This window comes from Dipodomys spectabilis, unplaced genomic scaffold, assembly GCF_019054845.1.
Source record: "Dipodomys spectabilis isolate Male_0828 unplaced genomic scaffold, ASM1905484v1 ptg000096l, whole genome shotgun sequence".
NCBI lineage: Eukaryota > Metazoa > Chordata > Mammalia > Rodentia > Heteromyidae > Dipodomys > Dipodomys spectabilis.
The window spans coordinates 13,522,800-13,536,816 of record NW_024870773.1 but is presented as its reverse complement, the minus strand read 5'-3'; the positions used below and the strand labels follow the sequence as shown (position 1 = coordinate 13,536,816).

The following is a 14,017-nucleotide window of genomic DNA, read 5'->3' as shown; positions in this document are numbered from 1 at the left end:
TTGAATTTAAAAGAAAAAATACCTTGTCGCTGTATTTGATTCTGGTGCCCTGCTTCTTGTACATACATTTTTCTAATTTGAGGAGGGGAAGGGAAATAACAAAATGGTGAAACAAGGATACAGGTTGACCCATTGTAACCATAAGATGTACAAGATACTATGTTGAAAATGAACTTTATAACTTGTGGGGGGAAGGGGAAAGGGAGGAGGTGGGGAAGGAAGGGGTGATAGGGGAAAAACAAAGGGTAGGGTAACAATGCTCAATAGGAAATGTACTCGTTACCTTACTCATGTTACTGTAACCCCTCTGTACAGTATCTTTAAAAATATATTAAAAAATACAAGAAGGATCAAGAAAATGAGTGCTGGAAATATAGAAGACTAGAAACAGCTGGGTGCCAGAGGCTCACACCTACAATCCTAGCTACTCAGGAGGTTGAAATGTGAGGATTGAGGTTTGAAACCAGCCCAGGCAGGAAAGTCCATAAGACTCTTATCTCTAATAAACTACTCTGAAAAAGCTGGAAGTGGTGTCATGGCCCAAGTGGTAGAGCACTAACCTTGAGCAAAAGAGCTCAGGGACAACGTCCAAGCCCCAGGACTGGCAAAAAAAAAAAAGAATAGAAACAGTGGAGTACAATATCAAAAGAAAAAGAAAGCAAACTTACTTTACAAATACAAGTAAAAAATATAAAAAGCAAAGAAAGGGTGATGATTTCTTCTGCAAATATTTGGTCCAAAAGTGGAGAAAGAACTGGAGAGTTGAGAAAAGCCTGGATGAATCTGAGGTTAAGCAAAGGACACATATGTAGCATAAGTTCTAAGGATTGGAAGAAAAGAGAAGGTCTAGAATAAACTGTGGGGGAGGCATTAGGCTCCAGTTGTCCTTGGGAATTTGCAATGAGGAATGTGACTATTATCCTGTAGAAGAGGAAATATGCCTGGCTGAAAATGGGATGTGACTACCAGGACAGATATTGTAAAAGATGAAATAATCACATTATAGGCACTGGAGAGCTTCAGGGTACATCTTGTAATGAACTTGCTCAGGAGTTATGAAAATGACTGCCAGATGTTCCTCACTCAAGACAACTTGAGGCACGATGACCCAGAAAGTCCATATGGTAGCAAAGGCAAACGCTTAATTAGATGTAGCACTTCTAACTGCACAAATCCATACTCCCAAAGGGAAAGAGGTTAATTGTAATGCATATATTTAGAGGGTGACTTTCCCAATGCAGCAGCCACAAGAGAGGCTAAAACAGGAGTCTCTTGTAACAGTGACTGTCTTTGTGATGGTTAGTTGTATTGGGGTATTTTTAAGTTCGCTCTGAAAAATGCGTTCAATTTTTGTTTATACCGCTACAGAGGCAAGGAATGAACCTGGGTCCTTCAGTAAGCTAATAGGAAAGCTCACTTGCATAGTTGTATCATTTACTAGAAAAATGATGTTAGTAAGTTGTGGCAGATATTCAAAACATCCTCAGTAAAACTTGGTGAAGACCTTTTCTTTAATGCTTAATTTTAATTTGATTTTATTTTTTGCCAGTCGTGGAACTTGAACTCAGGGCCTGAGTACCGTCCCTGAGCTTCTTTTGCTCTTGGCTAGCACTCTACCACTCTACCTCAGCACTACTTCTCACTTTTTCTGTTTATGTGGTACTGGAAATTGAGCCCAGGGCTCCATGCATGCTAGGCAAGCACTCTACCCCTAAGTCACATTCCCAGCCCTAATGCTTAAATTTTAAACCTGAAAATTGGTGTCAACAGGATCACGCAAAGTCAAAGTTACATCTGATTATTAGTCAAGGGTTTAAAATTTTTTACTTAAAAGGGAATGAGATCACACTGTGTGTGTGTTACCTTCTTCCTTTCCTTATGCACTTCTTGAAATAATGGGTCCCTGAATGACACAAACTTTGTACCTTAGCAGAGAAATGACCCAAACCTTCAACTGGGTGACTGGCAAGATGGGTAGTCATGGGGACTGTGACCCAATATAGAGTCAAATTGTGCTTGTTAGTCATTTTGTAGTATGCTGTTGTTACTATGAGAAGTTCCTGGGAAGATTAGACTTCACCTGCCATTTAAGTCAATGTGGAAAGACTCATTTGTTCCTTGTATATTGTGTTTGAACAAATTTTGTGATGCATTTCTATATTCATGCACTTTATAACAATAGACATCAAAATATTGATTTATATAATAATGTGGAATTGAGGTACAAACTTTGGCTTTTATTCTGAAACCCTTATTCTGAATTTTTTCTAGCATTTAAATCATGATGATTCATATTAGCCCAGAATGCAAAGGAGGACAGGAAGAATATAAGATTCTTTCTCCCCTCCTCTCTATTTTTCTTCTCTCCTTCCTTCTCTTTCTGTCTATATGTCTTTTTTCTTTTTCTCTCCTTCTCTTTAGTTTTTTTTTTACTTTTTATTTTCTTCTCTAGTTCTTTCTCAATCTCCTTTACTCTTCAGATTTAACACATTTCTTTTACTTGCATGAGAATTTACAGTGACCTCTTGTTACAGTCATAAATATGCAGTCCATATTAGAATTTTCTTTAAAAAAATTCTCTGTGTATACTTGTTCATAAATAAGTCTTAAGGTAATTCAGTTTGCACAGGAAATGAATAATGCTGGTATGTTTCTTTCTCAAACCTCAGTTCCCTTATCCACAAGGAGAATTTGGACTCAATTACTGTATTCTGTGACTGTTAACACAAGCTACTAAATCACCTAAGCCTTGAAATTTCTTCTGAAGTATTGCTGTAACAACTCAGTTATTTATTCCAGTGGCTTGTTTCAAATGGTAGTTTCTCAGTTGGAGAAGCAGTCCAAAGTCATTTTGAGCTCCGTTAAACTCTTTGCTTTATAGAGCTGTGATTACTTTGGTGTCCTAATTAAATGGCCAGATCTCACTGTTACATCTTGCTGAAGAAGTCACAAAGCAATAAAAAGCAGTATTAGGATGATGGATGAGCAGGGTTTGTTTATTTTGCCATCTAATATTGTCTATAGTATTTAGGACAGGCAGATCACCTTCATGGCACAGGATATACTTTCTGTAACAGGTAATGAGAAAAAAGATTATTAAATGAAGAGTGCATGCTTGGATTTTGAGAGCAGCCTCCCAGTGAAACAGAAATTCGATCAACATTCCATGTTCTCTGTTACTATAGAAGCAGAGACTCTCCCAGCTGTTTACACTTTTGATGTAAAATGGCAATTTGACATAGACGAACAGTATGATGTGAGCATTTGCGTAAAAGGGCTACATGTGGAGCATGCCCAGTTCCTGGGGAGTAAGTCCTCCTCCTCCTTCCTCTCTCCCTCCTCTCTCCCTCCTCCACCCTCCCCCTCCAGATCTCTAAAGATAAGGCTTGAACTTTGCACTTGCAAATACCGCTGCCTATATTTTCTGCACTTCTGCTTTTTTAAAGATCTCCTCACAATTCATTTCCGACAAGAATCCAAGAGATGGGAAGAGAATATTCAAGGAAATAAGGTGCATTAAGTTTAGAACGAGTTGATACCGGTCTTTGAATGCACTTGAGGTGTTCTTTATTTTGAAAGCATTCCAGTGTGTGCTGCTTTTTTTTTTCCTCTCCCCCACCCCTTTTCTCCTTGGAATGGGAAAATAAGAATCTGCCTGGATGAGAGGCTTCTGGGGCAAGGAATGAACACCGGGGAGGCAGCAGGGGACAGAAGAGGGGCTTGCCTGGAGCATGGATGGGAAAGGTGCTGGCATTCTCCAGGGCTCAGTTCAAGCTGAGAATCTGTGCCCGGGGCTGCAGCTGCGGATGAGAAAGGCGCTGTCTGGCTAATGAAGGCCACCTGGATCAGATTTCTGAAAAGAGCCAAGGGAGGAAGGCTGAGGAATTCTGAGATCTGTGTAAGTGCAAAGGGCTTCCATTCCCAGAGACGTGGTTTGCTTTTGCTTTGCTGTTGTTGCAGTGCGTGCTGATGGAGAGGGTGGTTTGTTTTAGTTAATATGCTCCTGATTGTAAGGCAGTGAGAGAGAGAGAAAGAGAGAGAGAGAGAGAGAGAGAGAGAGAGAGAGAGAGAGAGAGAGAGAGAGAGAGAGAGAGAGATTCCTATATTTTTTTCCCCCAGTTCCTTCTGCATTGTGATTTCTTGCCAAATGAGATCGCTCACGCAGGTGTTTGCTGTAGGCTGCTCTGGTTAAATATCCATGCACAGGTATTTTTAAATGTGTTGCTCAAAGACGGGAATGGAGCTGGCTGCTAGCGCCTTACAGTGCGGTGGGAGAAGGTAGCAGGTGGAGAAAAAGGTAAGGAAGGATTATTGTGATTATGGGGAGGAATGATCACAGCAGTGACATTTTTGCAGAGTTCAAATTGCTAACCCCTCACAGCCCCACTTCTGTGTGCATTTTGGTAGGTTGGTGTGTCTTTCCTGTGGTCCATACTTGCTTTAGAATGGAGATTGTTTCTGAGACTATCCTTGAAAGCCATCTGTGCCCTTCAGCTTGTTCAGCATTGCAGTACCAAGCTGATTGCATTCTAAAACACTTGTTCTGTGTTCCCGTTTGTCTCGTTGTTTTGGAAGAGAAACCTTGGGCAGGAATGAGAACTTGGTAGGTTCAGCTACCCTAGGGAATGGCCTTCAAGGCAAACAAAGAAAGTGGGTTTTGTTAAGTGGGTCACTGCAAAAATAAATAAATAAATAAATAATCCATTTTGTCTCTTTTCAGGAATTGATAGAACAATCCAGGAAGCAAGTTGCCAGGCCAATGAGAGTTTTCCAAGGCACACATCATGGAGTGAGTTTGTATTAAACTATATATTTTTCCTCTGCAGGGTTCGGCAGACTCCTACACCAGCCGTCCATCCGATTCAGATGTGTCTCTGGAGGAGGACCGTGAGGCAGTGCGCAGAGAGGCAGAGCGGCAGGCCCAGGCCCAGTTGGAAAAGGCAAAGGTAAGCCTGTTTCTGGCTTCCCAGGGCCTTTCTTTGAGAGGTAGGTGGGGCTGCGCTGGCAATGGACTACCTGTGGAAGTGTCTCCTGAAGCTTGGATTTTGCTCTGTCAGAGCCGAGCATTACCTGGTTTCAAAAGGTACAGTGAATAGAATCGTTTCTTCCAGTGGCTTAAAAAAAAAAAAAAGGAAGTGTAGTGTGTAACCATGGATTTTTACTTTTATGCTCTTTCATAATCTAAGCAGCTTCTTTCCAAGGGCAGCTGGTTTATTTAGACCAGACAAAAGGATCTCAAGTATACAAAAAGAAAAGCTGCATCTCATATCAAAATATTTATTTCATTTTCCTAGTTAACCCTGTTCTTTAAAAAAAAAAAAAAAACCACCAAATTTCCTATAAGCTAATGTTTATTTTCTTAGCCTTCAACAGTCTTCTCCTACAAATTTAACCCCATTACGTATTTTTTAATGGTTTCTTTTAAATTAAACAAATAAGTATATGCTGTAATAATGGATTTCATTTATTTATTTTTTTTTGTTGGTCACGGGCTTGAACTCTGGCCCTGGGCGCTGCCCCTCAGCTCTTTAGCTCAAGGCTAGTGCTCTACCACTTGAGCTACAGTGCTACTTCTGGTTTTCTGGTGGTTTATTGGAGATAAGAGTCTCATGGACTTTCCTGCTTGGGCTGGCTTTGAACCTCGATCCTCAGATCTCAGTCTCCTGAGTAGCTAGGATTACAGGCGTGAGCCACTGATGCCCAGCAACAATGGATTTTATTAATCCTTAAAAAGTCCCTCCCCTTGGAATTGTTTCTTCTTTATGGAATTATACTAAAGTGAGGAAAGAAAAAGGAAACTGGAAACTAGATAGGAAGTTGAGGAAGAATTTATTTCAGGCTGAATTTCATTTCATTATGAAATGATGACTCAAGTCATTGTCACTTGAATTCTTTTCCCCCCTCCCCATGCATCCACTTGAATGTAAACTATTTCTAAAGAGTAGATGATTGTCCAAATTTAAGGGACCTGAGTTTGTCAAGTGGTAACCTTTCCAAAAACAAACAAACAAAACTACGGCTTTGGAATTGAGTTAAGTGGTATGTTGATCTTATTAGAAAAATTAAGGTAGTATTACAAGGTCCCTGTTAGCTGTTGCATCTCTGAGTGAAATCTGTGTGGGTTGCTATGGGAATCCTGCCTTGGAATTTGGTGTCAGAAGCTTAGATAGCCTTTATACAACACTCATGACCTCTCAGCCCAGACCTTGACTTCTCAAAAGCACAACACTGCTGTCCATCAAGACAATCATCTCACTTGGGCTGGTGGGAAAATCTCCAGGTCTGACAGTCTTAACTGGGGACAACGGTGACAGTGGGTATGGACCAGGCCAGGTGGGATTCTGCTGCTTTCAAAGCCATCCACCTGCCAAAAGTCATCATTCCAAACACTGAAAGTGCAGATCAATCACATTAACTAATGAGTCTGGTAAAGGGAATTGCCCCAGATTTGTACAGGAGAAAGTGCGTTTTCTAACTGAGAATGCAAAATTCTGCTAACTTGAAGGGGTGGATGGGGATACAAGATGGGGGAGGAGGATGGAAGGGGTGCATTGCCAAGATGCATTGTGCTCACAAACTGACGTGTTAAATTGAAGCCCCTTTTTGCAACACGTAAAGATGAGAGAGAATGGGGGGCAGGGAGAGAAAGAGAGGGAGGGAGAGAAAGAATGAATGAAAATCCTATATTCCGTATTTTATACCTGGATGTAAAGAAAAGTCATGGGGAAAAAAATAGCAGCTTGTATTCCAGAAATAAGATTGTTCTATTTGTAGCTAATTTATTCATGTGATTCTCACCCAAATCAAACAGTTGCTTCAATTCCTATCTTGTCATCATGTAACCCAGTGTGTTAAAGATTTGCTTTTCCAATATTCAGTTATTTAAATGGAGCATCCCCCTACCCCCACCATGATAGTGTGCTCTAACTCATGAATTAAGTGGCATAACTTGAGAGAACTTTTAAATCTTGCAACCTAGTGTGGCTTAAAATGTTGTTCCTAAATCAGACGATGCTGCCTAAAAAGCTTACAGGTAGGGCTGGGAAGGTGGCTCAGTGGTAGAGTGCTTACCTTGCTTGCATGAGATCCTGGGTTCGATTCCTCAGCACCACCTAAGCAGAAAAAACCAGAAGTAGTGCTGTGGCTCAAGTGGTAGAGAGCTAGCCTTGAGCTGAAGAGCTAAGGGGACAGTGCCCAGGCCCAGAGTTCAGGCCCTACAACTGATCGAAAAAAAAAAAAACTTTACAGATGCAAATTACATAGAACATGAGTGAGCAAGAGGAAAATTTTAAGTGAAGGCAAAATACTAGGACTATTTTCCATGTTTTAATGAAAACGTTTATATCCATTTTGAAATCTTTATTATGCTGATCTTGGGGCTGGAACTCAGGGCCTGGGCACTGTCCCTGAGTTTTTGTTTGCTCAAGGCTGGTGCTCTATCACTTGAGCCATATCTCCACCTTTGGGGACATTCATTTTGTTTTTTAATTGGGTCATTGCCTTAAACTTTTGATGTATGCAAATGAGTATGTGAGGATTTGAATATGTTATGCAAGAAGATAAAGGATTAAGATTTAAGTTATTTTATGTTAAAATTATGGCTTAGTAGAGATGGCTTATTCCAATATTTTGAGGAAAAATACAAAAGAAGGGTTCTAGATGTCTAGTTCTTCATTAGGTTGAATTAATCTGTTCTCCTTTGACAGAATGTCATCAGACATCTGTTGTTACTGGGACCTATTTCAAAACAAAACCTTGAGGTTTAAAAACAAGAATTCATTGTTTAAATAGTTTAATCAATTTGTATTTCCATTTGGGAATAATCAAATGTTTCCTACGGTACAAAATACTGTACAGTACAAAGACATTATAAGTTAGTGTTTTTACTCACCCTAAAGATCCAGTGTCAAGAGTCTGTGCAAACACCTGGTAGAGACTGCAGCTGTGATTTGCGGTTCTGATCTCATAGAAAGATGAACTCCATTATCCATTAATTGCCTTAATAATAGCTCTATGAAATAAGGTAATTGGCAAGTAGTGGAACTAGAGACACTCACTGCCTTTTGAAATTAAATGACCTACAAAAGGTTATATAACGAGGCACACTGAGCTGCCAATAAACCCCCAGAACTCTTCACTACCACTTTGCTATGGTCTCTCTTAAACTGGTACAATGAAGAGAGTTCATAAGCAATATAGAGGCAAATAATCAACTGGCATGACCTTGTTTGTGAACTTGGCATTTTCTGATCTCATATATGTATCCTGATCTGGTTCAGTGTGGAAAAACTAGACACCATCTTTCCTTAAAATTGTGTCCTTTGATATTACTTGCAAGTTTTATGAAATTCATTTATGCCCACAATGATCTTTTTGGTAAAAGCAACTGTATCTCAATAAACTCTCTCCTTTCACAGTGGGTAGGGCAGTGGTTTTTTTCATGTGTTTGCGGCTGTGCAACCATGTCTGGTCAAATTTTGTTGTTGTTGTCATTATTCCCTGGAGAAATCCCAACTCCATGGAAAATGGTTATTCTCCCTACTTAGCTCCATCAACCCTAGAAACCCGCTGGTCACCTTCTTTAGATTTCTCTCTTCTAGACATTGCATTTATTAAAAAGAACCATAAAGTAGTTGGGTCCTCTGTGAGTATTATCTAAATCCCTTTTTGGTTTCAGTTGTGGCAGTACTAAGGTTTGAGTTCCGTTCTTGCCAGGCAAGCTCTACCACTTGAGCCAGAATCCCAATCCTCTTTGTTTGGGTTATCTTTTAACATAGAGTCTCCCTATCTGGTCTTGCCAGCCTAAACTGTGATTCGCCTATTTATTTCCCTATGCTATTGGAATAACAGGTGTGTGTGACTGTGCTTCCCTAGTATGCATCATTCCAACACCTAGAGCCTTTGAGATGGAGTCTCAGGAATTTTGCTGTCATTGACTTAGGCTGCCTTTGATGGTGATTTCCCTATCTGTGTCTCCCAATTAGCTAGGATTACAAGTGTAGGCCTCTGTACCTGGTAGTTATACATTTTTCATGTTTATGCTACATTATGTATCAGAAGGTGCATTTTTTACTGCCCAGTAATATTCCATTGTTTATATATTCCATATTCTATTTATTCTATTTATTTATATAGTTGCCAGTTGGTGGACATTGGAGTGATTTCTATATTTTAGGTATTGTGGGTAGTGTTCTTATCTGCATTTATATAGAAGTTTGTTTGCATATGTTCTGATTTCTCATGTGCAAATATGTAGAGCTGAAATTAGAAAATCAAATGATCACCTTGTATTTTAATTGTAAATACAATTTTCTTTATGCCCTTCTCAAAAATGTGCCTTTCTTTCTGTTTTATATTCAGAGGTTGTGAGGTGGGAAATCTACATACAGAGATAGAATGGGTTCAGTGTACTGTTTTTAGTAGAATTGATTGTTAAATATGTGTGCGTGTGTGCGTGTGTGTGTGTGCGCGTGTGTGCGTGTGTGCGCGTGTGTGTGCGTGTGTGCGTGTGTGTGTGCGTGTGCGTGCTTGTGTGTGCACATGCACATGTACTCCAGTCCTGGGGCTTGAACTCTGGGCCTGCTTGCTGTCCCTAAGCTTTTTTTGCTCAAGACTAGCACTCTACCACTGGAGCCACAACTCCGCTTCCAGGTTTTTATTTTGGTAGTTAATTAGAGATAAGAATCTTGTGGACTTTCCATGATTCTCAGGTCTCAGCCTCTTAAGTGGCTAAGATTACAGCCATGAGACACCAACTCCTGGCTGATGGTTGCATTTTAAGCCTTTTTTTCAATCATTGAATAGCTACTATACTAAAGACATTGTACTTACTGTAGTTGGAATGTGGTAAGGTCAGACAAAAATTAGAAAGCGATATAAGTGAAGGAAGTGAAGGTTGGAAAGTGAAGGCCAAGAAGTGAAATCAGTGGAAGTGGGGGCCAGGCTAAGAAAACATGGCACTTTCCAGAAGAAAAAAAATAAAGGTTAATTTTTCAAGATCTTGCCAGCTAGATAGTCTACCTTCACATTCAACTAAGACTTCAGATGGGTGAAATTTGGAAGAGCAAAAACCATTCCCTAAGATTTGAAATAGGATGACTTTTTAAAATATTTATTTTTATTATAAAGGTGCTGTACAGAGAAGCTACAGTTCCAAAAGTCAGGCAATGAGTACATTTCTTGGGGGCAATGTGACCCCTTCCCTTGCTCTCAGTGTCCCAGCCCTGACCCTGGCCCCATAGGGTAACTTGTGGTTTTCTAGTTTTTAGCACTGTGCCTTTGAGTGTGATTTTGGTATTTGTAATTCTAACAGTTTGAACATTCTTCCTCCTTTGGTATTTTGGCATGGTTATGGCTTGTGGATCTTTTTGTTTATTATGTGCTTGGCTTCCTACTTCCTTTCCATTGAGAAGGACCATTTCCATTCTAGAAATCATCTTTTGCTTTGTTAATTTCTTCTTCTGTATTGTCTCTGTTCTTCTTATTTTCACCTTTATCAGGTATTTGAATACAGCCTGAACTCTGGGCCTGGGGAACAAGGCCAGCACTCTACCACTTGAGCCATAGCTCCACTTCTGGCTTTTTCTGCTTAGGTGGTGCTGAGGAATCAAAGCAGGGCCTCATGCATGCAAGGCAAGCACTCTACCACTGAGCCACCTTCCCAGCCCCTGCAGTTGTTTTTCTTTCCGTCTTCTTGTTTTGAGGGTTTTTTTTCCCTACTTCTCTTTTGACCAAGCTACTAAAATTTTTAGTTTTTGTCAAAAAGCCTAGCTTTTAAGAGCTAGAAAAAATACTGGCTTAGGGGCTGGGAAGGTGGCTCAGTGGTAGAGCGCTTGCCTTGCATGCCTGAGGCCCTGGGTTCAATTCCTCAAGCACCACATAAGCAAAAAGAAAAAAGCCAGAAGTGGCGCTGTGGCTCAAGTGGTAGAGTGCTAGCCTTGAGCTGAAGAGCTGAGGGACAGTGCCCAGGCCCAGAGTTCAGGCCCCATGACCAGACCCAATAAATAAATAAATAAATAAATACTGGCTTAATATGTTAGCTCATTTCCAGAAGTCTGGATGTGCTAAGTGTTCAAAGACACATTAGCTTAGGTTGCATTTTCCTCTTTGCAGGTCCTGAAGCATATGTCTGGAGGGCCTTGGAGCTGCTAGGTGTCTGCATTAGTACCTGCACATAGACAGTAATTATCATGGCAATAGTCATAACTTCTGATGCCTAATGACTATACATCGTAGATCATTTAAAAATAAGTAGGGCAGAATCCTCATAAGCAAAAAGTCCTCTGAATCCTGCAGAAGGGCAAAAGTCTTCAGGTGGTCACATAGAATTCAGGTGCTGGCTCTTTCTCAGGCTGCCTTGCCCAGCTGATGTGGGAGGTGGGGGTCTGGCTGATCTGAGCTGGCTTCCGGCAGGTGTGCTTGGCCGGCAGCTGCTCTCTCTGTGGTCCCTCATCTTCCCTGCAGGGGAGGGTGAGCGCTTGGTCACACGCTGCTGTCAGGGCTGCACCAAGGGAGAGCAAGCTGAGCTGGTGACAATCAAGTCTCCTCTTTGTTCTTTCTGCATATGTCCCAGTGGTCACAGGCGGGCCCATCACAGGCTGAGCTCAGAGTGAGTGCACAGCCTGGAGTAGGGGCCAGGGGAAAATGAGGCAGCTCTTTTCTGCTCTGTCACACTCATCATTTCCTTCTTCTGGTGGTTTATTGGAGATAAGAGTCTCACGGGCTTGCCTGCCTGACAAGGCTTTGAATGGTGATCCTCAGATCTCAGCCTCCTGAGTAGCTGGGATTACAGGCGTGCGCCGCCGGCACCTGGCTGCTGAAGGTGACTTTGGTCTTTGTCTCTTTCCTGATGGCTTCTAGTGACCTTCTAATTGTATAATCCACTGACCTTGAGTTACGGTTTCCTTTGACTACAGCCACGCTTTCCTTCTCTAATGAGCTGACGGGTTTTCCAGGAGCTGGCTACAGCATGAAGCCCACCTCTGCTCCCACTCTGGTTATTCCTGTTTGGTCTGCCTTGGTTTAGTTCCCTCCAATGAAAGAAGGAAGTCCATCTAACCAAACACTCAGGCCTTTGACTTTCTTGCAGTTGGTGCCTTGAGCTAGCTCTTAGTTTTTCAGTGAACTCTACAGAGTCCCAGCAGTCCATGGATTGCCGGAAAGGTAGAGGGGCCCCCACTCATGCTAGTGATGGGGGATTCTATGTCACTTTTCTATTGATCAGAGCATTTTGTCTCCAGAGTAAGATTTGAACCGATGCCCTCTTTTACTGTGTCATGCTGCTGTGGCTCCAGCCATCACCACCCACCTCCTTCTTTATTCTGACTCCTTTCCTTTTGTGTGTGGACCTCCAGTCCTGTCCTTTGTGACATCTTTTAATTCTGTCACCCATCAGAAGGGAGTTCTCCTTTTCCTTCAAACCCTCTCTTGCCTGAATCTTCCCCTTGAATTAGTTCATCTGCGATATTCCCTAACTTGAATCCTGACTGCAAGGCCCAACCAACATTTTTTTCCCCCACATAGGATAGAACAGGAAATATTTTCCGTACCATAAGTTACATGATCTTCATCACAACTGAACTCGGTCATGGACTCCAATTCATCTCTGTCATAGACTGGCATCTTGACCTTCGGGTCAATCACATGGAAAGGTCATCTTTGCCCTTTGTAAAATAAAAGACTGCAATGGTAATGGAACAAGCTGACCCATGTGAAGAAGGAGTTTTCTAGAACTTTCTCCCACTGTGCTTGGCCTCATGGGAGAGGGAAAGGCAATTGGAAGGCATGATTCTTCCCATCCAGGAGCTAAGTGTGTAATAGAGAGAGCTCTATGGAGAGTCAGAAGTGTATTTTCTTTGACTTTAATGTTTTCACTGTTATGTTGCCCCCCATTTTTTCTTTTGTACCAGTCCTAGAGCTTGAACTCAGGCCTGGGGGGCTGTCCCCAAGCTTTCGTGGTCAAGATCAGCCCTCTACCACTTGAGCCACAGCTCCACTTTGGCCTTTTTGGTGGACAATTGGAGATAAGTGTCATATGCACTTTCCTGCCTGGGCTGGCTTTGAACTGTGATCCTCCTATCTCATCCTCCTGAATAACTGGGATTACAGGCATGAGCCACCAGCACCTGGCTGTCACATACTCCTTTTTTTCTTTCCTCTTCTATAGTTGTTATGGGCTGAGCATCTATTAATTTCTATGCCGCCATGTTGGTTTGGAGCATTGAGTGGCTGCAGATCTGAGTGGGACCTGACATTGCCACTGGTTTGGTCCCTCAGCAGCTGGGTGGTGAGTCACATCGCATCCCCACCTGTGACTCAGATTTGCATCCCTTCTCCTCAGCTGGACGGTGAACCCCTGGAGCATATAGATAGGCACTGACCTTGGACACACTATATCACACTAACTCCAATCTCTTCCCTAGTTAGCAAGACATGTTTAATACACTCTTGGCTTTTCTCATTGGCTCTTTTTTGAGAAGCATCTGAATACTGGGGAAATAAAATCAGTGGTTGCTTCCTAGTTCTTTAGGGTTACAGTTATTTTGACAGTCTACTTAAGAGTAGGTTTTAAGGGGCTAGGAAGGTGGTTCAGCGGTAGAGCGCTTGCCTTGTATGCCTGAGGCCCTGGGTTCGATTCCTCAGCACCACATAAGCAAAAAGAAAAAAGCCGGAAGTGGTGCTGTGGCTGAAGTGGTAGAGCGCTAGTCTTGAACTGAAGAGCTGAGGGACAGCGCCCAGGCCCAGAGTTCAGGCCCCACGACCGGACCCCCCTCCCCCCAAAAAGTAGGTTTTAAGTTTCTTATGGGTGAAGAGTTACACATATTAAAAAAGAACTTAGTGTTTTGTCTAGTTCACCAGGCTCCTCCATGCGTTTATGGGTTTTATTAATGGAAGTTCAAGAGGTCTGGGGCTTGCCCACATTTAAAACTGTACTCCAGAACCCTTATAAGGATTGTTAATATAATACAGGGTTCTGGCTATTTCAAAACCATAAATGGATTGGGGAAAGATTATTAGA

The 14,017-nt window shown here is 41.8% G+C and overlaps 1 protein-coding gene across 3 annotated transcripts in view; it reads left to right on the top strand.

The window, feature by feature from the left end:
- Cacnb2 (calcium voltage-gated channel auxiliary subunit beta 2) overlaps positions 1-14,017 on the top strand; it is a 303,237-nt gene that overhangs the window by 195,290 nt on the left and 93,930 nt on the right. For all 3 annotated transcript variants that reach the window (XM_042686032.1, XM_042686031.1, XM_042686030.1), the window contains exon 3: positions 4,827-4,946. In XM_042686032.1, coding sequence (XP_042541966.1) covers positions 4,827-4,946 — 120 coding nt within the window. The remainder of the gene's footprint in view (positions 1-4,826; positions 4,947-14,017) is intronic.